Raw genomic sequence first — 23,347 nt, 5'->3', positions numbered from 1 at the left:
CGACCCGACGCCCGCCGCCAAAAGGGAAAGCTCGACTTCCCCCCAAGGCTGATCCATTCCCATTAACCTTAAACCCTGGATATATTTTCCCCTCCAGGCAGCAAAGGTCAAGCAAGAAACAAGTGATGATGATGATAATGTTATTGCTGACGACATGAAGAGGAAGTAGTAAAGTCGCGTGGCAATAACAATAAGTACAAAGTACTTACAAACTTTACGTAGTCTAATCTACATGTCTAACAAACTAACGATCTACTACTATCCAAGTTGCTGTTGTGTGCGTGCCCAGATACTAAGATGGCCGTGCCAGGTTTGGGGGTGGGAAGGAGAAGGAGGGGGGGCAAAAGGATGGAATGTCAAAAGCAAAGTCAATTGAATGGATTGATTCGATCTGTTCCACAACCAAAGCATAAGGGAAAAAAGAGAGAGAAGAAAAAAAAAAAAAAAAATTGTGAGAGGAGAAAAAAACGCGAGTGTTTCCGTGGAGGTGCCTGTGGGCGATGGCCAATGAGAGGAAGTGGAAGGACCCACTATCCGCCAGACTTCTCATCCGAAAGATTGAAAGTTGCTGGGCGAGGGAATCCGTGATTGGTTTCTGTCTGGAATAATTATTAATTATCAAGAGATACGGAGTAACTTCATGAGATGATTTAAAGGGAGAGTGTTTATTTGTTTGATGTGCCTTGCAATTGTATCAACAATTTACATACAAAGTAACCAATAAATTGAGGAGACGGTGCTACTCTACCAATTGACAGTACTTACTATATTCTCGACCGATAGACCAGGCTTACTTCCCGGCTGCGACATTCTACCCCCCAAATCCCGACGGACTTATCACCACGCGCCATCCATATCAGGCCATGACAGTACTAATTCCACCTCATCCCAGTCTAAAACTGCCACTAGCGCCGCTCCAGTAAGCTACCGCCTGGTCCACGTTCCAGATCACACGATTCCCTTTTCCCCCAGTCACAAGTAATAAACCAGCCATGGGCCAGGCTGACGTTGCCCGTACAATCTCCGCCTATGTACCGGTATAGCCCACCAACCACACGTAGCAAATATCATCATGAGATTAAGTGTCAACCAACTAGAAACATCATGTACACTCGTAACCGAACACCTAACTACACGGCCCGTCCCTTGTCAAGCCAAATTCATCCCAACGCACCGGGTGAACCTTCCTCAAACGCCTTTCCCAATCCCATGTCCAACTATCTACGGTTTTACTCGTCATCCTGACCTTCCGACTTCACAATCGTGGTCCGGCTATCGTCGTTCTCATCCTCCTCTTCGATGATACTAGGCTCCAAGGAGAAGCCCCGGCGCATGGTCCCGGGCTCAATGGATGGCCGCACACTACCAGACCGCACGCTCATGTTCGACCGCACGCTCATAACATCGCTATCGCCTTCTTCCATGCCTTCGCGGGCTCGCCCACTTGTCGGGCGTCCCCCATGAGCCGCGGCCAGAAGCTTGAGGACCGCGTTCTTGACCTTGACGAGCGCGTTCCGTCCGGCAGCCTCGGCGGCCACGCCTTCCTCGATCGCCTCATCCAGCAGCTCCTTCACCTCCTGCGCCAGTTCCTTATTCTCCGGCGTGATTTCCGCCTGCGCACTGCGAACGCTGGAACTGAACGGATCCTCGCCTTCGGGAGCCCGGGACCCGGACCGCGAGGGAACGACCGGAGGTGCGATGTAGAGCTTGCTCATAAGGGAGAAGAGCAGCTTCTTCTCTTCCTTGGAGCAACGGTTGGTGCCGGTGCTGATTCCTAGCACCCGCTCGAGGATCTCCTTGACCAGGGCGAGGTGGACAAAACCGCAAGCATTGGCGTTGGCCGGAGCACCCGCCAGGATCCTTTCCCCGCCCAGTCCGACAACCCGCCGCTCATCAGTCCACTCTGCCAGCATTCCCACAACGCCGGTCATCAATGCCTTCAGCTCCCGCTGGCCCACCGACTCATCAATATCACCGTCACTGTCTTCCTCAGCCTCGAGCGAGTAATATTCTTCGGCGGCATTCAGCGTGGCCCGGATCACGGGAACCGCGACCTTTCGCATGTGCTGGGTGTTTTCCAGTCGTGAATGGCAATACACGGGGAAGAAGTAGGCCAAGGCCTGTCTCAGCGCAGGGTTGTCCCGAGTACGAGGATGGAAGAAGGAAAGAATAAGTGACTGCAGGAGAGTCTCGACGGAAGTCTGGTTATATTCCTGAATGGCTGGGGGAATGTTCGTCCCCGCTGGAGTGAACGTGTTCGTGAGCAACAATTTCGAGAGCGCTGTAGCGGCAGCTGTTTGCACGCTGTTAGGCGAGCTGGACTTCAGCGACCGAGCAAAGACCTTTAACAATGGCTTCTGGAAAACTGGCGGCGCCACGGTCTCGCCGTCATCTTGTTCCACAGGCACAAGCAACGTGGGATGCGTTGTCAGCATATCACACAAGATGTGGATGGCAGTCACCTGCAAAGCCTCATGGCCCTTGCTGAAGCAGTGGATGAAGAGAGTCATGTTTTCCTCGGCCAGAGTCTGTAGAACCGTTAGTAGACCATTGTAAGCACTTCATAGAATAGTTCCTACCTTATCGAGTAGACAGCAAAGACCCAGACACTCAAGACCCCTCTCACGGATAGGGGCCTCGTGACTTCGAACGGCAGGCACGACGAGGTTGTTAAGCATAGTCACCAAGTTCATGTTGGCCTGGAGGTTGCCCTCGACATTCTGCAGCATACACTGCGCAATGTGCAGACATTTCATGTTGACCATGATCTCCTTCAGTACCTTCGCTTTAGCCTCCTCTTTGTTGAAAGGCTTCTCTTCTTCGGACTGAGGGGTCTCGGATCGGTGGCGGGTGGAGCTGGCATCGCTGATTTCTGACCTTGCAGACACGAAGCTGTCCTCAGTCACAATTGTGTCGTGAACTTCAGCAATGGCTTCCAGTACAACGCTACAGAATTCCTTCTCAGCAGCTGCGTTGGGGCCGCAAACACATCGCAGGGTCTCGACCGCAAGCTTGGTACACTCCTGAGGAAGTTCCGGTACGGCAAGCGACTCACGCAGTAGGGAGAACATCTTGCGCCGTCCAACTTCATCACTGTAGTCCAGAGTCATGGAGATATGCAGCAACTGTTCCACGATAAATTCTTGCTCCACGGAATCGTCATCATTGGCATCACCGGTTTCTTTGGCGATCTTCTTCCGCTGCAACAGGTCGGTCATGTACTTGTGTAGGTAAAACGCAAGGGCAGTGACTTCGGGCATCTTCTCGTCTGCAAGCTTGTCGTACTTCCCTTCATTCTCAACGCGGCAGAAGTCGCTGAAAGACCGGATCATGAAGGCCGATTCTGCGGTAAGGTTCTCCCAGAAAGGCTCGTCAAAAACAACCGCCTCCCGATAATCCGGGCGACCTTCCCAGAAGCTACGCATGGCTTCATGTGCAATTCCAGACTCTACTCCGGAGTTGACAACATCAATTCTTTCGAGGAGCTCAAGCAGCCCGTTGAAGTTCGGTGGGGAGCGTTGGCCTGTAGGTCCAGCTTCGGGGTCGTTGTTGGTGCCAGCGCAGTCTTCAACCCAGCGGTCGTAGAACAATTTACCGGTAGCTTTGCGAACGCTCTCGTCTCGGTCACGGAGACCCCATCGAAGAAGCTTCTCTCGCATAGACAGCGACAGATGCCGGAAGTCACCAAGGGTGGGAAGAAGGCGTGAGTACAAGGCACGTCGAGTGGCCGCATCGAGATCGCGGGCTCGTTCCAGGAGATATTTCAGGGTGCCCGGGACCAGAGGGAGGTTGATAAGTAGGGTCTTTCGTACATCTGCACTGGTATCATTCTGCATAATATCGATAAGTCGCTCGAGCACAGCCTTACTGTCATCGTCATCTTCGTCGTCGTTGCCTGCGAGACGGCCAAGTCCCATGACAGCCTGCACTCTTACGGCAGGCTCTTTGTCTCGAATGCGCTTCACAAGACCGCCGCGAATGGCGTGATATTGGTCGTCGTCTATCGTTTCGAGGGAGTTGACAATGTGGGCGATGATTTGGGTGGCGCGAAAGCGGACTGTCTTGTCTTTGGTCGCTAGTAGGGGGACGATTATGTTGATCAGGCTGGTCGTCAAGCGCGAAGTGGGCGTTTCAGGCGAATTCTGCATATCTTCATCGTCGTCATCCGCAGCATATAGCTCTGCATCCTTCTCGGAAGCCAATGCCAGGAATGCGCCAAGAAAGCGTAGGATGCGGTCTCCGACTGGCTCTGATTTTTTGATAGGAAGAATGCGCAGAACGCAACGGCCGACCTCCGTGTTAAACTCTGTCTCAGGCAGAGTCTCTTCCATAGGAAGCGTCCACTCCGCCTGGGACTTGCTGCCATCCTTCTTGGAGCTCTTCTGGGATATGCCGCAGCAAGCTTCTTGGAGCTTCCTCAGGCGGACGACGAGTTTCCGATGTCCGGTTGTCGAGCGCTGCGCATCGGCGAAAAGAGAGCATACATCGCGGCGCAAAGTGGGAATAGCCTCTGGAAGCGAAGGTTCCTCGGGGATAGTGAAAGACGGGGTCACTGAGCCTGCGCGCGAGGGCTGAGCGGAGGTCTTGCGCGTGGCGGTGGACGTTGAACGGGCGGATCGGCCAGGCATGGTGGCTCAATGGCGGGGTAGGTGTCTCGTCTCAGACAGTTCAGTAAGGGGTCGGGAGTCAATAGTTGTCATAAATCATCCTAAATTGGTTGCATCGATGGATCCTAACGCGTCGTCCGTCCCAAGCGTGTCTGGCGTGTGCAAGAGTTCGATGTGTTCAGGAGAAAGACTGATGCTGTTCCGATCCAAACATTGCGGAGGCTGTCACGGGGCTGGATAAACAAACAGCCCAAACGGGAAGGCTGATAAGGGCTAGGGCTGCACGTGGTTCAATCTACAGAAGATTACTGGGCTGTACAAGAGACATGCAGTTCACACTGAATGTGATGTCATTACACTGAAAATGCACAAGACTTAGTCTAACAGTATCCCTTTTCATGGATATCAACGTAAAAACACCATACAATACAGCTGCCAATGTCAGCTCCATCATGGATTCTCCAGTAGAAGCAGTAAAAGCAATCACGCCATCGACCACGTGACGTAGCTTACTAACACCGATCATCGGCATGCGGACAATCTGGGGAATCGCTGCGTTCCTCCCTCAGCATCCAGGCGTTCTGGGTTTGACAATTAGCGAGCCATTGACAGCATGTTTCGTCAGAGTATCCGCCGATTTGGCACAACGGCCCTCCGCGCCGCGGAGGCGTCGACAACCTCCTACAATGTCCGGGTATCCAAAGCCCAGGGCTTCACCAACGGCCTCACGGAAGGTATATATGCACCCATACCCGTCTACCACCGGCAACTCAACCGCATAACTAACCCCCCTCCGCAGCAATCGGCAACACCCCCCTGATCCGACTGAAGAAGCTTTCCGAAGAAACCGGCTGCAACATCCTCGGCAAGGCCGAGTTTCAGAACCCCGGAGGCAGCGTCAAGGACCGTGCTGCTCTATTCGTCGTTGAGGATGCAGAGCGAAAGGGCCTCCTGAAGCCCGGCGGTACAGTGGTGGAAGGCACGGCAGGAAACACCGGAATCGGACTCGCGCACGTCTGCCGCTCCAAGGGCTACAAGCTCGTCATCTACATGCCCAACACCCAATCGCAGGGCAAGATCGACCTGCTGCGTCTCCTCGGCGCCGAGGTGTACCCCGTTCCCGCCGTCGCATTCGACAACCCGGAGAACTACAACCACCAGGCACGCCGGCATGCCGAGTCCCTGGACAACGCCGTCTGGACTAACCAGTTCGACAACACCGCCAACCGCCAGGCGCATATCGAGACGACTGGTCCTGAGATCTGGGCGCAGACGAACGGTCAGGTCGACGCATTCACTTGTGCTACGGGTACCGGTGGTACTTTGGCTGGTATTACGCGCTACTTGAAGACTGTCAGTGACGGGAAGGTGAAGAGTTTCCTTGCCGATCCTCCGGGTAGTGTGTTGCACAGCTATATCCAGAGCGGTGGGAACTTGGTCGAGCGCTCCGGTAGCAGTATCACTGAGGGTATTGGCCAGGGTCGTGTCACGGATAACCTGCAGCCGGATATTGGTCTGCTGGACGGATCGCTTAACATCCCTGACGAGAAGTCGATTGAGATGGTGTACCGCTGCTTGGATGAGGAGGGTCTGTACCTCGGTGCCAGCTCGGCGTTGAATGTGGTGGCCGCGCAGGAAGTGGCGAAGAAGCTGGGCAGGGGTAACACGGTTGTTACTATCTTGTGTGATGGTGCTTACCGCTATGCGGACCGGTTGTTCTCCAACACGTGGTTGCAGACGAAGGGACTGCGTGGCGCGGTGCCGAAGCATTTGGAGCGCTATGTTGTGCTGCCTTAGATGTAAATCAGATATCAATTTGTGAATAGATATGATGTATGCTATAACGGATTTTTTGAACTCGGCCTCGTAGTATTAGTAGTAGTAGTAGTACTTCAAAGGGACTCATGATAATACTAGTAGTACCCATGACACAGGAGTATGTAGTAGTGTATATATATATCCACACCACATAATGAACCCAACACACCCAACTCCGACTGAACATTCATTACAAGACTGAAGTTCAACATTCCTCCATTATCCCACTCATTAGTTTCCTTCAAAATCAACACCAACTCACAAGTATTAGATATTGAGCATACTAGGCCTATGGCATAGGTGCCCAGGAACCATACAAGGATAGCCAAGTCTTAAAAAGTTTTCGACGGTTACAACGAGTTGCCAACAGTGATATATATATTTACTTGTAGTTATAAACTACAAATTAAGGATTATACTTCGTAATCTACTACTTGATAATTATATTTTCGGTACTAGTAGTACCTGTATATTTATATCATTGTTGACTTGACGTCATTTTATACATCGTTCCAGTACATACTTCGATACTACTAGCTGAGAATATAAGTAATAGTGAAAGCTAGTCTACATTTACCAGCCCTCTACTATACGAGTAGTAACACCGCTGCAAAGAGATCTATTTTATCTATACACAGTAGTAATAATATACAATGAGTCGAGTCAAGACCATCCATCCATCCATCCCCACCCCTCTCCCACAAACCTCAAAACCATGAAATCTATCAACATAAATCAATCACCATCACCCGGAATGATAAAAATGAAAGGTAAACGCCATAAAATGCACCCAACCCAAACGCCACCCATGAAAAACAAACACAACCCACATTACCACCCCCCATCACCCCTCCTACTATCCAACAACTCAATCATCCTTCTCCGGCATCCTCATGTAAGCATCAATCGCAGCACTGAACGCCGCAAAGCCAGCACAGCCCGCCGCGGCAGCCTGGGGACCAGCCTTCGCACCCAGAATCCCACCGGTAATGCAACCGGCAGCGACCGAATTCGTAAGATCATTCTTGGCCCGCAAGCCCTCAATACAGCACTCAGTGCCAGAGTACAGCGCACCCACGACACCGAAGTTCTTCGCGCTAGACCACGACCGCTGGCCCATGTCTTTGAATCCCCTCCGCACTTGCTCTTTCCAGGGGAGGTCGGCGATCGCTTTGCCTTGTGGGGTGAAGGTGGAGTCGTAGGACATCTACACATATATAATGCATCTGTTAGTTTGGTTTGATTTGGGAGATGGAAAGGTATGGGTATGGGGGCAGGCGTACGCTAGCCATGAACAAACCGAATACACCACCCAGACCGAAACCCATTGTTCCGGCCATGACGGTCTTCATGGGGCAGGATTCCATGGCGGAGTACATCTACCATCATCATTATTGTGTTAGCTTGATTTTCTGATGTAGTAAGGAGGGAGGGAGAGGATAAAAGGCAGGGGAGGAGGAGGCGTACCATCTTCACCATGGCTTGTTCTTGCTCGCTCATGCCCTGCATGTTGGGTCCTGCTGCGCCGGGGGCGCCGCCGAGGCCACCCATCGGCGTGGTCATGCTAGCGGGGTTCATTGTGTATGTTGTTTTAGTGTCTGAGGTAGGTGGTGGAGCTCGAGAAGGGTTGATATGGAGGCTAGAGTGGTGGAGGAGCTCCGCGACACGGTGGTAGTGAGTGGTGTAGACAGACGGCCGATTATCGCATCCCCCGGACTTTTTGCGGAGATGGCGACGGGCGCAAATTTATTTTTACGGGACGCGGGAGGTGCCAGAGATGCAGTGTCACGTGATATCCCGGGATTTCACGATACTATACGGATCCTATCTACTACCTCTACTAATACAGAGCAAGGTATCTAATTTGAGCAATAAGTAATTGTTTTTACAGCCAGTACATTCTGACATAAATACATTCTAAAACATGCAAGAAGGTAAAGAGTGAAATCAACGCTCATCGTAAAGGGTATTGCAACATTCATAACCCTGCGTTAATCCGTCGGTCTCTGCTTGGTCGCACATATCGTGTCCATATTTACAATAGCATGGGAAGAGATAATCGAAAACCGTAATCGAACGGCATATTCAAAGTAATCGAGCAATCAGTCACGCTTGTCGTCCTTGTCAATCGGCGAATAGGGTTCCTTTCGTTCGGGGGAGAGACTGCGCTCCCATTCGGCCATCAGGTTGGACGCGGTCCGGGTCAACTTCGAGGGCGCTAGCTTGGTAATGGCTGGCCAAGGGATACCGTCAGATACGCTGGGATCGGGGACAATGGACTCGTGCAAGGCGCGCCAGTCGCCAAAACTAGTGCCAGTCAGCGTATCTCTGTCTGGGACAAAGACGAGGACAGATGCCTACGAAAGATATAAACACTGGTTAAGACCTACCTGGTACTTGTACGTGGACTGCTGTTCTGCGTCATCGGCGACTGGTCCTGCTTCGACTCCAACGTGGAGCGGCTGGACGACGGCGTGTGTGTCTTCTTCGGCGAGTCCCACTCCCAGTTGTCTTCAACATCGGGGATGTGGGAGTCGCCCTGTTCGATCCGCCCGCTTGGGGTACTGGAGGCTCCGCGAGCGCTCCGGGACTTCTGCCCAGCTGTATCAATGCCGAATTCACTCCAGAACGACGCGTCAATGTCCGCCGAGTTGGAGTCTTTACCAGAATAATTCGTCCCCGCGCGTGACGTTCTGCCCCCCTGCATGGATAACCGGTCTCTGCTTCGCGATGTCGAGCTGGATGAATCCCGCTTGCGTACGGGAGGTACGCCCCGGGATTCGGTCGCACTGATGCCCTCTTCTCCTACGGTCGCTTGTCGGATATCCTCCAAGAATGTCCAGAGCCCCTCTCGCAAGTCCGACGCCATCTGTTTGCCGGTGCGCATCAGCGCCTCGCGAGACGGAGGAGGCATGGTGTTTCGCCACTGCGCGATCATGTCCTCGGTGGGCTTGGAGGAGTCGCCGGAACCTGCACTGCGCTCAACAGACGACGGCAGAGTGGCTGACCGGGGAGACCGACCGATACGACCATTCACCGAGTTGGTCTCCGACTCCGATGCGGCCCTGCCGTCTCCAGAAACCGACACCGGCGACAGCAAGGACAGGGTCCGAGTGTGAGAGCCGCGGAACACCCGTCGACCATTGGCTGAGACGGTCGTGCCTTGGGTTGCAGCCGCGCGCAGACTGTGGCGGCGATCCAGCTCCCGGCTGAGTCGTGCGTGCGCCAGCGAGGGGCTCGCGGAGCCGCTCAGACTGGGGTCTCGACGATGCGAGCGCTCCGGAGTCTGATCGGGCGATCGCAGCGGAATCAAAGGCTCTGCCCGATAGCTGATCTCCGCTCGCTTCTTGGTCCTCTCGGACGAGGCCCACTGCTTCTTCAACGAGTCCAGCTCAGTCTCCGCACGATGGAGCTCCTCCCGCAGCTCCAGCACCCTTCTTTCCTGCGAGGCGATGGCAGTCAACAGTCCGGAGCCATCATCTTGTTCGTCAAAGGCCAGGGGAGCTCCCAGATGGGGGATCGGCGAGGGGTAGGCGGAGGAACGAGTCACGGGCGTCATGGATCCAGGGGAGGCAACACTCGCACTAGGGTCGACGGTGGCGGGCGGCGGGATGTTGATGGGGAAGTTCAAGGTCAACCGTTTGGCGTGTCGAGCAGCACCATTTGGACGTGCTGGTAGAGAGGATCGCTTGGACTGAAGGGTAGTTCGATCATGCTCAGTGGGAGGGTTTGGGTGGTGGTGCGTGAGGTGGTCGGGCGACGACAGCTGCAGCAATGTCTGGGACGTTTCCGGAGCCATTCCCGCCCTGCCCGTTCCCGGGGAATCCCCCATGACGGACCAGCGTACTGAGGATGGAGACTTGATCAGACGGGCCTGGGGAGTTGGTTACAGAAGCTGAAGCGACAGAATCATGGCAAAACCCTGGAGAGCCCGACAGGAAGGATAGTAACAATCGATCAGGGGCCCGGGAGTCAGTCAGATGAATGCTCCAGGGGGGCGGCACGAGGGAGAGGAATTGGCTGATAAGAAAGCTAAAGATTGTATGGGCCAATCAACCGCATAAACAAGTGGTAGCCGTTTAAGAGGCAGAAAAGGAGGAGAAGAAAGAGAAGAAAGAAGGTCAGTCAGGGCAAGGGAAAGAAGGAAAAATAGAAGAAACGGGGCCGGGAAGCAACACGGCCAAGAGAGAAGGAGTGTAATCAAATCCCATCAAATAAAAATGCGAAGAGCACGAGAGGAAAAGGTCTGGCCGAGGGAACGAAAGTATGGCTAAGAGCCAACGGGTCTTAGTGAAGGTCACTAAAGCCACCAAGTTGGCGGGCGAAGGAGGGAAGTGGATGGGCTCCAGCGGGTCGCAACGCGCATCCCTTCCGCCTGCAGTCTTGCGTTTCACCGCGTTCTCATTTCTCATTTCTCTCTGCTTCTCTTCTCTCTTCTCTTTCTCTTTCAGGGGGTGTGATGGGTGATGTCCGTGGAAATTACTAACCCGGTAGTTAGATGAGGATGGGCAGGCAAGAAGTGTCTACCCAGTATAGTAGATACTATATGATTATCTATCTACATGATAATCCATCACATTTCATTATCTCTTTCCCTGCTGCACGATGCGGGGAGACATGCACGCAAGGGGGAACATTTAAACAGCATGATCATTGAGGATCATCCTCCCCCTCCTCATGTGGTTGACAGCCCCAACGTGATGCCAGTTTACCTGCAACTACTCTCTCCCTCACTTCTCTCATCTCCCCAAATTACTTGCTCCTATTTTTAAACCTTCGTATCGTCCCGACCCGTCTTCTCGGAGTCTGGATGGCCTGCTCGGCTGGGATTTCCTTTATTACTCTGTACTATCATGTTGTTCCTAATATGCATCCACGTAGGAGATTTAAGATTTATAATAGAATTGTGGTTACCCATACATGCAGCAAATACATGCAGGTCGCAGATCGCCTCAGTTCCACCAACACCAGCTATAGTTCACACAAAGTCCATACACTGTCCAAAATTATCCTTCCATCCAAAACAACAACAATGATCACATCATCAAAAGAACGAAAGAAAGAAAGAAAAGCAGCAAAAGACCTATCTATCAGAACAGAATTTAGTACACATGCTCGCCCGAAATATAATCATCAGAAATGAAAGTCGTCGCGCAGATTTGGAGCTGAGCCATCGAACCAGTCCCACGGGTTGTGCCACGCTGCCACACCAGTTCGACCAGCATCTGGCCTCCACGTTGGCCCCAACCCACGGAGCCCAATGCAGCAAGGAAACCATACCAAGCGAGGGGAATTATGCAGAAGAAAATCAATAGGTGCAGCATACAACAAGCCCATGGACCCAACATGTAAACGCCCCGGGAACCGATTTTGTACAGATAATAAGAATAAAACAAATCACAGAAAAGACAGAGAGCCGCAAGGGACCTGTCAATAACGTCAAGGGTACAAGGAGGAGTTTAGATCCCCGGCCAGCGGTTGCGGAGGCCTTCCGACCATCGTTGATAGAGCACATCCGACAACTGCTTCGTGTGCTCCATCCCCGGCACTTGCTGGCCCGGGAGATTCGCCAGCTGCGCCGGCTGCAGGTTGGGCTCGGCCACTGCCGCACTCTGGCGGCGCCGGTGGCTTTTCAGATGTGGGTTGTTTTGTGCCAGAACCAGTCGCGGCCTCTGTGGGGATTCGGCCGGTGGAGCGGGTGGGACGAGGCTGGCCAGCTTGGGGTCGCTAGAGTAACCGCCATTTCATCAGCTTCCCTTGCCATTCGCTGCAGGAAATATCGCCACTTACCCTTGCAGTCGCTCCGTCATCGCCCTCACGATATGATACAGACCCTCGGGGTCGATCATTTCCAGATCACTCCACGCCTCGGCCAGCCGGGAAATCGCCTCGCGCTTCTCGTCATCTCCCGTCGTGCTTAACACCTCCTGACAGGCAAGTCCCACCGCCTTGCTGTATGCGCGACGGCCCAGCTGTGCTTCCTTGCTGTTGGGTTCCGAGAAGAGCGTCTTGGGACTGGCATTTTCATCCGTGTAGGAATACTGCGGGGGGTACGAAGCGTCGGCGGGGATCTTATCCGACACCCGACGGAATTGGCGGACGGTCGAGGGACTGTTCCCAAAGCTCATGTCCACCCCCAGAGGTTGCTTCACCCCGCTGGATCGCCGCTTGGCACGCCGCAAGGATGGACTGCGCTCGGGGGCCGGTGCTCGTCGGACGGCGGTATTCGTTGCGTGCTTCGGTGGAATAGGCGGGCTAGAGATGTGCAAGTCGTCCATCAGCTCGGAGGCTTCATCAAACACCCAGTCCTGGGGTTCCGGCTCGTTCTCAAAGTCGTCGGGCTCTTCGCGGATAGCCATCGTGGGAGCTTTCACGGTATCAAAGACCCATCCGTCATCATCATCCAGGTTCCGAATCGTATTGCTGCAGCAAAGTAGTTAGCGGATGTGATGTGTGTTCGGGGGCGGGCCACATACAGAGACTCTGCATAATACTTCACTTTGTGTGTCACACCCCGACCAGCATCCCAGTCCTGCCTCCGGTGAATCAGCTCCTGTAAAGCCTCCGTTTTCCCCGCATTGCGGATGAATTTGTGTCTCAGAAGCTCCTTGGCGCTCGGTCTTCGGTCGGGGTCCTTGGTCAAGCATTGTGCAATAAAGTCCTTGAAGGTGTTGCTATAGTCGTCACCTTGCAAGCGGGGGGCGGGTTCCTTAGGAATCAAAAAGAGCACTTTCATGGGGTGAGTGCTGGCGTGTGGCGGCTCGCCATTGATCATCTCGATCGCCGTAATACCCAGGGACCAGATATCCGCTTTGTAGTCGTATCCAGCCTGCTGGATCACTTCGGGCGCCATCCAGAACGGCGTTCCGACAAAGGTGTTGCGTTGGGATTTGATATTGATTAACTGTGCGGCCACGCCGAAATCCGCCAGCTTGACCTTTCCGGTATGCGACAGAAGTACATTGGCGGCTTTAATGTCGCGGTGGATCTTGCCTTCGCTGTGCAGATAATCCAGACCCAGCAGCAATTGCTGGCAAATAATGGCGACGTGGGCTTCGTTAAAAACGCCGGGTTTCAGCTAGAAGTGGTTAGCGAAGCGCACCCAGATTCGACAGGTCACTCATGGATTACCAGGTCCAGACAGGATCCACCACCGAGATACTCCATCACAATCCACAGCTTATGACCTCTCAGAAAACTCGCCTTGTATTGCGTCACGAATTGGCTCGCACAGGTAGCGAGGACGGAGATTTCCTGCTGGATTTCTTGGATATCATCTTCACTAGATTCGAGATCGATCTGTAGCAGCGGGCGCATGTCAATTAATGGATACGTTCACCGGGCAAAAAAGCCATGCAGAGTCACACGCACATGTTTAACCGCCACAATCTCTCCGGTAGCCTTTTCAATGGCCTTGTACACCGTTCCAAAACTTCCACCTGCAGGTGCAAACGGTCAGTTCCCGATGCGATTGCCTCCACTGACACATTCCGCAGGACCACTCACTTCCCAGCTCCTCCAGCATCTGATAATGACCTGACATGTCGTCCTCCATGGTTATCGTGCAGGAGGTCTCCTCCACGGATGAGACAGCGACGACGTGAAAAGTGGAGAGAGAAAAATAGAAAAGAGGAAAAAGGTGAGCAGGGACCACACACACACACAACTCAGCACACAAGGGGCAACCCGCACAGCCAGCCAGCTGAATTAATCCTGCGGATACAAGATATACACGCTGAGCCGAACAAATTCGAGTGAACCGACCTTGGAGAGCGGAGGGATGGAGGAGCAATCAACGGGGAGCTGAGGCTATCTACCAGGGACTCCTCCATTCAAGGACCAGCCCGTCGCGCATCCGGTGGTCGGCAGCCGCTCGCTCCCATGGTTCGCGGCAGACACAACAGGCGGTAGCTCATGGCAACCATGGTTCCCGCTGCTCCTTCCCCCTCACCGCCTGCCGCTGACCGCCGGACTCGGATTATTCAATTGCCGGCATGTCAGATCACATGCTGCTTTCTTTCCCTCTACAACTTGAACTTGCTCCATGATTAAGCTTCTGACCTTAGAAAATGGTTGGAGTAAGACGATGTATTACTCTGACTTGTGCAGCAGATTTTCTGGTTATCTAGCTGCTCAGCAGCCACTACACGAATACGGATTGAAGTCTCGATCGTGCATCGCCGTTTCTGGCAACTTTCATCGACGGGGGGCCTAAGAATTGGTGATTCGGTTTCCCCGCATAGCCAGCCATCTACGGAGTATATAATCTAGATTGACTAGGGTGGGTTCGTTGTCTCGGAAATTTTGGAAACCTGGCTATCTATTTAAGACATTCCGGATGCGACAAGTCAGCTTATGCAATCTCTTCGCCACATTTGTTTAACTCAATAAGGCCTCCAGCATATGATGGTACCCTACACAGTGTACTCCGTAATGCTATATTCACCATTATCCATGCTTACGGTCCCCCAAGTTGAAATTAATAAATAGACTGGAGAGTTAAGACGATTATTAGGATATCTACATGCAATAGAATTTCCTGTTCCAACTATTGAATACTACTAAAAGTAAATATAAGGAACTACCTATGCAGAACATTACCGAGTACAGTAATTTTATGCTCACCCGGTCTACAAATGGAGCTCTCGGTCTGTAACTAACATACTTACTAATATACTTCAGTTACTCTTAGCCACTAAATGTAGGTATGATCTTGAAGACAATCAATACTATGGGTCAGGTCAGCTGTAGGCTCGGGAACCGAGGAGTCCGTGTGACCGAAGCTACCGTGGATCGTCGATGTATATCCTCCGCAGCACTAGTCAGGAACTGTAAGGTCTGGGATCTCGGAAGCAGCGATGCTGGGGGTATAACTTTTCCAGTAGCTGACATTTAACCCCTCATCTCCTCCCGTTTTCTGTACTCTATTCAACCAACACCCCACCGTCATATCGGCCGAATATTCCACCATGGGGTTGTTGTTTAATTCCCACACCAACCAGATACTCCTGTTGCTAACGGTCCTGGCAGCACTCACATACGTCACCTCCAGGGTCCGTCGCTATTTCATCCGCCGCGAATTTGCACGCCGCCATGGCTGCCAGGAACCGCCCAGTGTCAACAGGGATCCTTTTCTGGCACTCGATCAAATCTGGACCTCCGTTCGCTATTTTCGAGAGTACATTTCCCTGGAGAAAAATGCCGAGCGCTACCGCCTCTATGGGGATACATACGCTTGGAAATTACTGCTGGGGCGCTACAGAGTCTTCACTATGGAGCCGGAGAATGTAAAATCGGTCTTGTCGACGAGTTTCAAGGATTGGGGTCTGGGTCACCGTCTCCCGCATTTTGAACCGCTTCTCGGTAAAGGTATTTTCGACACAGATGGTGAGCACTGGGCCACGTCTCGTGCCCTCATCCGGCCCAGCTTCACCCGCGACCAAGTTGCGGACCTGGCCATGTTCGAAGAGTTGATCCCCGACCTCTTTGCTCGTATTCCTCGTGATGGCGTGACGGTGGTGGATCTGCAGGATCTCTTCTTCCGCTACACCATAGATTCAGCCACCGCATTCCTGTTCGGTCACTCGGTCGCCAGCCTGCAGATGGACCAGTCGGAGCTTGGCTTTGCTCAGGCCTTCAACTACTCCCAGGAGGCTATTACATTGCGTTTCATTCTGGGCCCATTGGGCAGAATCTTCCCCCACAAGAAGGCAGATAAGTGTTATCGTCTATGTCGGGACTTTGCTGCGCGGTTCGTCGATGAGGCAGTCCAAGCAGCCCAATCCGAAGGAGCCGATGGAACTTCGGAGACAAAGCATGAGAGATATATCTTCTCTCATGAACTGGCACGACGCACCTCTGATAAACGCCGCATTTTGGACGAGCTCATGAACGTTCTGCTTGCCGGCCGTGACACTACTGCCGGCCTTTTGAGCAACATGTTCTTTATGTTGGCTAAGCACCCAGAGGTCTGGGACAAGCTGCGCCAGGAAGTAGCTACCTTGGAGGGCCGATTGCCCTCGTATGAGGAGCTTCGCAACCTGAAGTATCTCCGGTGTTGCATGAATGAATGTGAGTAAACAGCTGCTGTGGTTTTGCCCCACCTTTCATCTCTGACAATCCATCAGCATTACGGGTGCATCCAGTTGTGCCAGTAAACGGGCGCATTGCACTGAGAGATACGGTATTGCCGAAGGGAGGAGGCAAGGATGGTCGCTCGCCGGTCTTCATGCCCGAAGGGTCCACAATTGAGTACAATGTATATGCGATGCACCGGCGGAAAGATATCTATGGAGCCGATGCAGATGTTTTCCGCCCGGAGCGCTGGGAGAATGGACAATTGCAGCCTCGCTGGGAGTACCTTCCCTTTAATGGAGGTCCACGCATTTGTCTCGGTCAGCAGTATGCGCTGACTGAGGCCGGATATGTCACTGTTCGCATGGCCCAAGAATTCCGGACCTTGAAGAGCCAGGATCCAGGACCGTGGGAGGAGGCATTGACCTTGACTCTGTGCTCACGGAATGGAACGAAGGTGTCTGTCACACCGGCTTGAATAGAAAAGTTTTCCTGTTGTTTTTGTATTGCTTAGCTTATTGTCGAGTGCCATAGCAATAGTCAGACTGTCATGTTGTTTTTAGCCTCTACTTTTGCAATTTAAGCACCTTATGTATGCTGAAGGGCTTAGAAGGGGATGTGGCGGGGAAGCCCTCCAACCCGAGTTTCGTAGAGACTGTAAATGACACATCACATCAACTAGATGAGTTTACATATGCTTATTCTTCCTTGGCCCTGGCTTGTATTCGCGTCTTGATAAGCTTCTGCTCCCGTGACTCATCCCATATAGTACCGGGATCGGTCTCCGAACCCCGATCCATATACCAAGTCCGCATACAACCAGAGACAACTGCTACTTGTGCGACTCCAGCTTAATTGCTCCCTAGAGAAATATCATAATACATGGCAATTCAAAATTTCCCAAGTAAATAATCATTAAGTAGATTCTCGAAATTGCATTATATTATCTATGAGTCGGGCATCTCCGGCACACCTAGTGTATCGGTATCCGGCGTTGCCGAACCCCGATAATCATGGGAGCAGACCATTCCATCACTCTCACCCTTCTTTACTACTTTTATTCTGTGATACAAACCATATACAATATTTCCCTCGGCGGTGGATTTATTATCGTGTCTAAGCCACTTATACGCTCAGAATGGCCCCTCAGTCATACGGACGGGTATGTTCAGCTCACCCACTATCTACATCTTGCTTACCAAGACGGGCGAACAGGCTTGTCTAAATTGCTCCAAATGCAAATGCAAATGTGTTGACCGACCAGGAAGCCAGGGGTGTGAGAGATGTTATCGGCTGAACAAGGCGTGTCTGCGAGGCACCTCAACCAGAGTGATGCAGTCCCAGAAGAACAATACTGCCGCGCGCATTGCTCAGCTAGAAGGCAAGCTGGATGAGCTGGTGTCATCTCTTCAGCCACAAAACCCACCAAGCACTTCTAGCAGTTCTGTTAGAAACTCTCTTTCTACTCCAGCATCTGGTTCCAGCTCTCCTACTACATATGGAGATCATAATATCCCTGAAGCATCGACGTCTACTTCGGACAGCTTGGAGTCTTCACCGGAAGAGTCATTAGACATATTTCGTACTCACATGCTTCAGTATTTTCCCTTCCTACAAATTCCTAGCGACGTGCAATGGATGCGTCAGGAGCGGCCGTTTTTGTTTCTCTGCATCATGGCCGTAACCTGTCCCTCAATACCCACCAAGCTCGCCTTAGGGGAGAAGATCAGAAAGATTGCTACAGAAAGAATGTTCCTCTCTACTGATCCAGGGGCAGTGAACCTCGATCTGCTCCTAGGTCTTTTGACAGTTCTAGCCTGGGGCTACGATCACTTACTACACGACACCGCAATGGGCCTGCCGCGGTTTACTCAGCTCGCTATAACGGTGGTGTACGAGTTGCGTCTCAACAAGCCAATTCCTGATGACACCAATGTCCTTACTGCCGGACTCGGCGGCTGCATCTCATCGAAGGCACCAACGCGGACACTTGAGGAGCAGCGAGCAGTCCTAGCATGTTTTATTCTGAGCTCCATGTAAGTCTATCGCACGCCTTTACGTGATTATTCCTGACGCAGCCAGTGTGTCGACATGTCTTGACAACATCCAGCCAATGCAATGGACGTCACATATGGAAGAATGTCTCGAAGCTCTGACTCGGAAATGTGAAACGCCGCTTGATGAAGTGTTTGCTCATCAAGTCCGACTGCACCGTATTGCAAGAGAGGCGGAGCATATCCGAATTGCGTCGACGGCCGTTCCGGCAGCGTTTCACCTTAGTGCTTTGCAGAGGAAGGTCAACGAGGTCAAGCAGAGTATAACACCTAACTTGCAACATAATAGTGAGTACATTACTGATTATAGTATCTTTGGAACTTTGACTCATTCATGAACAGGCCTATTTCGTGCCTCGACATACTACACCGAACTGAGCATCCACGGCCTCGTCCTCTCAAAAAAGCAAGACATCCCAGACCTACAAAGACTCGAAGGACTACACGCATGTCTCGAAACCGCCAGATCAGCATTAGATAGCTTCTTCCAGATATCATCCACCGACGACTATATCGGGATTTCATTCCCTTTCTTCAACTACCTCGCGCGGAGCATCCTAGTCATCATGACACTGTCAACGATGAACGACCCCATCTGGGATACAAACCTGGTGCGATCGACTGTGAACGTTCTATGGATACTGGACCGCCTGATCAGCGAGGTACAACAAACCAAGACATCGCGAGGCGAAAAGAACGAGTCAGCCAATGGATTCTTGGACAAGTCAACCAAGAAACTCCTGTCACTTCGGGCCTCTGCATGTGCCGCGCTGACACCGGCGAAGCCGCAGCAGCAGTGTAGTAGCGTTGCCCAAGCGCCCGAGGATGACTTGCAGGTGTTGCGCATGTTTCAGGCCTACGAACTAATGGACGCGGGGCTAATGGCTAGTTTTATGGAGGGGACAGCTATCTTCGATGGATTTTATTAGCTGATATCTTCATCCCAAGTAACCCTAATCCATTCATCAACCACCTCCCATCTACCCCTACCAGCACCCCCTACTCAAAACTAGTCGAATGCGCAATCTCCCTCATGGCCTCCAAATTCTCCCTAACCCCCTCAATTTTCCCCGAAAACCTCTTCCAACAATCCGGCCCCAACACCACCCTCAGAAACCCCTTCTCAGCAATTCCCTCCGCCATCCCATTCCCATCCACCACCTCCAGAATCCTCTGCGCCGCCTTCTCCGGATCCCCCTCCTGACTCCCATCCTTCGCCTTAATCAACTTCAGCGCCGCCTCCACCGGCGTGCCCACATAATCCTCACTCAACCCCGCCGCAGGTGCCACAAACGCACTGAAGAAGTTTGTCCGGAAGTACCCCGGTTCAATGAGTAGAACGCGGATCCCGAACGGATGGAGTTCTTTGGATAGAGACTCTGTCATGCCTGTTCACCACCATTAGCATACAGACATCATCACATCAAATATAAGATAGATGGGATGGGATGGGACATACCCTCAATCGCAAACTTCGACCCCGCATAAACCGCACACCCCGGCGCACCATCCACCCCCGCACTACTACTAACATTCACCACCGTCCCGGCCCCCCTCTTCCTCATGAACGGCAACACGCCCTTCAACACCCTAATCGGACCATACACATTCGTATTGAACTGGGACTCAATCTCCGCTTCGCTCATGTCCTCGATACTCCCTAGCAGGGAGTATCCCGCGTTGTTGACGACGACGTCGATGACCCCGTCTGCGTGCGTGTTGATGGCCCGTTGGATGATGGTGGGCGTGGAAGGGTCGTTCACGTCCAAGGGGATCCAGATCCCCCCCAGTGAGGTGATTTCCGGTTGTAGGGTCGATGCTGTGCTGGTGTTGCGCGCTGTGGCGAGGACGCGGTGGCCGGCGCGCAGGGCCGCGAGGGCGAGGGAGGCGCCGAGCCCGGAGGAGGCGCCGGTTATGAGCCACGTTTGGGGCATTTTTCTTAGGTTTTTGCTGGGGGTTTGGGAGGTGGGGAAAGTGGGATTGGGGGGTAGGAGGGATGTGTGTTGAATTTATGCTATGTAGTGGCGGTGGAGATGGAATAGCTAAGCTTATCTATGGCCCGTCGCTAGGATATGGATTGGTGATCCTCCGGGGATTGAAGGTTAATGCCATTTACTCCGATGAGGCTGGATGGTAGGTGCGGAGTTTGCGGAGTTAGATGGATCATTTCCGTGGGATATGGAATATGGAAGTCGGATGGAGTGGGCGTGGGTTTGGTAGAGTAATTTGTGTTGTATACTCTGTAGTGTATTGGGGTTGATATGCTATGTATATGGTGAATTGGATGAAGATTGTCCCTGGTATGGACAGGGATATGTGTATGGGTGATAATGAATTAGCTGCTTGCATGCCGAGATGGCTGAATCTTGCAAATGGAACAAGGTATAGTAGGATTGGATATAAGAGCTAGGCTTTACCCCTCTTATTATTATAAATTCGCTAAAATCTCACGTCAGATTGATATGTAGAACGAGGGATCAAGTCAGTGGCTCCAATGTGAATATTACGTATACTTTGGACAATGAAAGATTGGTGCTCATAATGGCTTACGCTGCTTCTGGCTCAAATAATCTCCATTTTTAGAATATGATATCAAGGTAACTCCAATATGCTGCAAATCTAGATGTACTTGTAGGGGTTCAAGATTCCATTCTATAATCATCAGTAATAATTTCTCCATTATTGGAAAGGTACTCACCGGGTCGTATAGCCCTTTCAGCTGCTTCATCAACTTCACCATGGTATCATTCTGGCTGTATCCGATAAACTCCTTCTTCGCAAGACCGAGACCATGCTCGGCACTGATGCTGCCATTCCGCTTTTGGATCCACTCGTACACCCAAGGCTCAATGGCCTTCTCGACCTCCTTGTTGTACTGGCGCACCGAGATGTTCAGGTGCAGGTTGGAGTCACCCATGTGGCCGTATCCCACAACAGCACGGACAGGGAACGAGTCGTCGTCGCCAACGAATCCAAGCTTTGTCAGACGCTCCTTGCAGTCCTCGACCAGCTGGTACAGCTCCGGCAGAGGGATGGAGACGTCATACTTGTAGGTGCCACCCAAGTGGCTCAGCGCCTCCGTGATACCCTCTCTCCAGCGCCAGATGGCGTGGAACTGGGTCTCATCCTGAGCCAGGACACCGTCCGCAACGATGCCCTCGCCCATGATGTGCTCCAGGAACCCCTCCAGCTTGGCCATGTCGTGCTCGGCGTTGGATCCGCTGGTCTCGACGAGACAGTAGAAGGGGTACTCGCCTTCCAGGGGATACTTGGTGCCAGTGGACTCGTGGACGAGCTTCTGGGTGCGGCCGTCCATGAGCTCAAAGGCGGAGAGAATCTCGGACAGGTGGCCCTTGGCTTCCTGGTAGGCCTGGCGGACCTGGTCGTAGCTCTCGAGACCAAAGTAGGCGACATTGACGGCCTTGGGACGAGGGGGGCACAGGATGGACACACCGGTGATGATACCGATGGTGCCCTCAGAACCAATAAATAGCTGCTTCAGATCGTATCCAGTGTTGTTCTTGCGCAGGGTCGACAGAGAGTCGACGACAGTTCCGTCAGCCAGAACAGCCTCCACACCGAGGACGGTGCCGTGGAGACTGCCGTAGCGGAGGAGACGCAGACCACCAGCGTTGGTAGCCACGTTGCCACCGACATGGCAGGAACCCTTGGCACCCAGATCCAAGGGGAACAGGTGGTTGCGCTCAGCGAGGTACTGATCGGCAACCTCCAGAATGACACCGGCATCGACAACCAGCACACCAGAAGCCTCATCGAACGAGCGGATCTGGTTCATGCGAGACAGGTTGATGACAATTTCATCGAACACCGGCACGGAACCGCCAACCAATCCGGTATTGCCACCCTGAGGAACCACCGCCAACTTCTTCTCGTTACAGTATTGCAGCACCTTGCTGACCTCCTCCTTCGTCTGGGGCTTGAGAACCAGTCTCGTGTGACCGCGGTACTTGCGCATCCAGTCACTGTTGAAAGGCTCGATATCGTCGGCCGCGTCGGTGGTGACGCCATCGATCACGGCGGACTGGGCGCCCAGCAATTCCTTAAAGAAAGCAACATCGTCGGCGGAGATTTCGGCGAACTTGGAATCCCGCTTGAGGTTGGGGTAGGCGTTGCTGGTGTACTTGATCTCCTTAGTCGCATTGGCCGCGGAGGTGACGCTGAAGGCGCGGGCGGCAGTCGTCGCGGGAGACGGGGCGCAGACGGACAGAGGACGCAGCAGAGAGCGAGGCTTGGGCACGCGAGCCCGTCGGAGGGCGACAGAGAGATTCCTGGCACCAGACATGATGGGTGGTGGTGGTGAGGAAGACGGAGAAGAGCCAAAGGCTATATCTGGAAGTCTAAAAAGCTTACCGGTCGGAGTTGTGGAGGTCCTCCGGTGGTGCTTCCGTCCCGTCGGAAGGGCGGTATCGGCCTGTACGGCGGAGATCTCGGTTTAACCTAGTATACTCCCTGGATTGGAATGCTGGAGGGTAGGGTGACAGTATCCCGCGGATAATCGGGATGAGTGGCCATTATGATGACGATGTTCTTCTTGTCTGTATTGAAGTTGAGTAACAAGTGACGTTATATTAATATCCCTTGATATTGAGTAGCGCGACCGGGATATGTAACTGGTCAGAACAAGGGCAAACCAGTTGTGTGGAATTGGATCAATTGATGCAGTATTAGATGGGTAATTCCAGATAGTCTAGCATCAATTGATGTTCAAGACCAATGGAGTGTCATGATAACCAATTGTGATAGTGTTGTTGGTGGATGAAACTGAGGGCATGG

At 52.6% G+C, this 23,347-nt stretch overlaps 5 protein-coding genes across 5 annotated transcripts; 1 reads left to right on the top strand and 4 right to left on the bottom strand.

Annotated features, from left to right (window-relative positions):
• Positions 1–787: 787 nt before the first annotated feature.
• On the bottom strand, positions 788–4,662 carry BO88DRAFT_404057 (condensin subunit YCG1). The gene is made up of 2 exons (XM_025706518.1): positions 2,580–4,662; positions 788–2,528 (listed from the first exon to the last, which is right to left on the bottom strand). Exons 1-2 carry the CDS (start codon positions 4,626–4,628, stop codon positions 1,230–1,232), a joined length of 3,348 nt encoding a protein of 1,115 aa, XP_025564230.1. The 5' UTR covers positions 4,629–4,662; the 3' UTR covers positions 788–1,229.
• A 512-nt stretch (positions 4,663–5,174) lies between these two features.
• BO88DRAFT_386450 (cysteine synthase A) lies at positions 5,175–6,454 on the top strand. The gene is made up of 2 exons (XM_025704786.1): positions 5,175–5,341; positions 5,407–6,454. Exons 1-2 carry the CDS (start codon positions 5,221–5,223, stop codon positions 6,402–6,404), a joined length of 1,119 nt encoding a protein of 372 aa, XP_025564229.1. The 5' UTR covers positions 5,175–5,220; the 3' UTR covers positions 6,405–6,454.
• A 573-nt stretch (positions 6,455–7,027) lies between these two features.
• Positions 7,028–8,130, bottom strand: BO88DRAFT_386448 (translocation channel protein TIM22). The gene is made up of 3 exons (XM_025704785.1): positions 7,893–8,130; positions 7,709–7,804; positions 7,028–7,632 (listed from the first exon to the last, which is right to left on the bottom strand). The coding sequence occupies exons 1-3, from the start codon at positions 8,001–8,003 to the stop codon at positions 7,294–7,296; spliced, it is 546 nt and encodes a 181-aa protein (XP_025564228.1). The 5' UTR covers positions 8,004–8,130; the 3' UTR covers positions 7,028–7,293.
• A 163-nt stretch (positions 8,131–8,293) lies between these two features.
• Positions 8,294–10,736, bottom strand: BO88DRAFT_404054 (uncharacterized protein). The gene is made up of 2 exons (XM_025706517.1): positions 8,816–10,736; positions 8,294–8,732 (listed from the first exon to the last, which is right to left on the bottom strand). The coding sequence occupies exons 1-2, from the start codon at positions 10,255–10,257 to the stop codon at positions 8,528–8,530; spliced, it is 1,647 nt and encodes a 548-aa protein (XP_025564227.1). The 5' UTR covers positions 10,258–10,736; the 3' UTR covers positions 8,294–8,527.
• A 1,148-nt stretch (positions 10,737–11,884) lies between these two features.
• Positions 11,885–23,303, bottom strand: BO88DRAFT_443097 (Pkinase-domain-containing protein; the record flags this gene model as incomplete). Its single annotated transcript, XM_025709996.1, has 10 exons — positions 21,252–23,303; positions 19,096–19,268; positions 15,697–15,723; positions 14,738–14,741; positions 13,932–13,974; positions 13,797–13,864; positions 13,557–13,724; positions 12,902–13,503; positions 12,216–12,848; positions 11,885–12,152 (listed from the first exon to the last, which is right to left on the bottom strand). The coding sequence occupies exons 1-10, from the start codon at positions 22,854–22,856 to the stop codon at positions 11,885–11,887; spliced, it is 3,591 nt and encodes a 1,196-aa protein (XP_025564226.1). The 5' UTR covers positions 22,857–23,303.
• Between the last annotated feature and the right edge of the window lie 44 nt (positions 23,304–23,347).

Source organism: Aspergillus vadensis (assembly GCF_003184925.1).
Source record: "Aspergillus vadensis CBS 113365 unplaced genomic scaffold BO88scaffold_8, whole genome shotgun sequence".
Classification (NCBI taxonomy): Eukaryota; Fungi; Ascomycota; class Eurotiomycetes; order Eurotiales; family Aspergillaceae; genus Aspergillus; species Aspergillus vadensis.
This window is presented reverse-complemented; position numbering and strand designations above follow the sequence as displayed.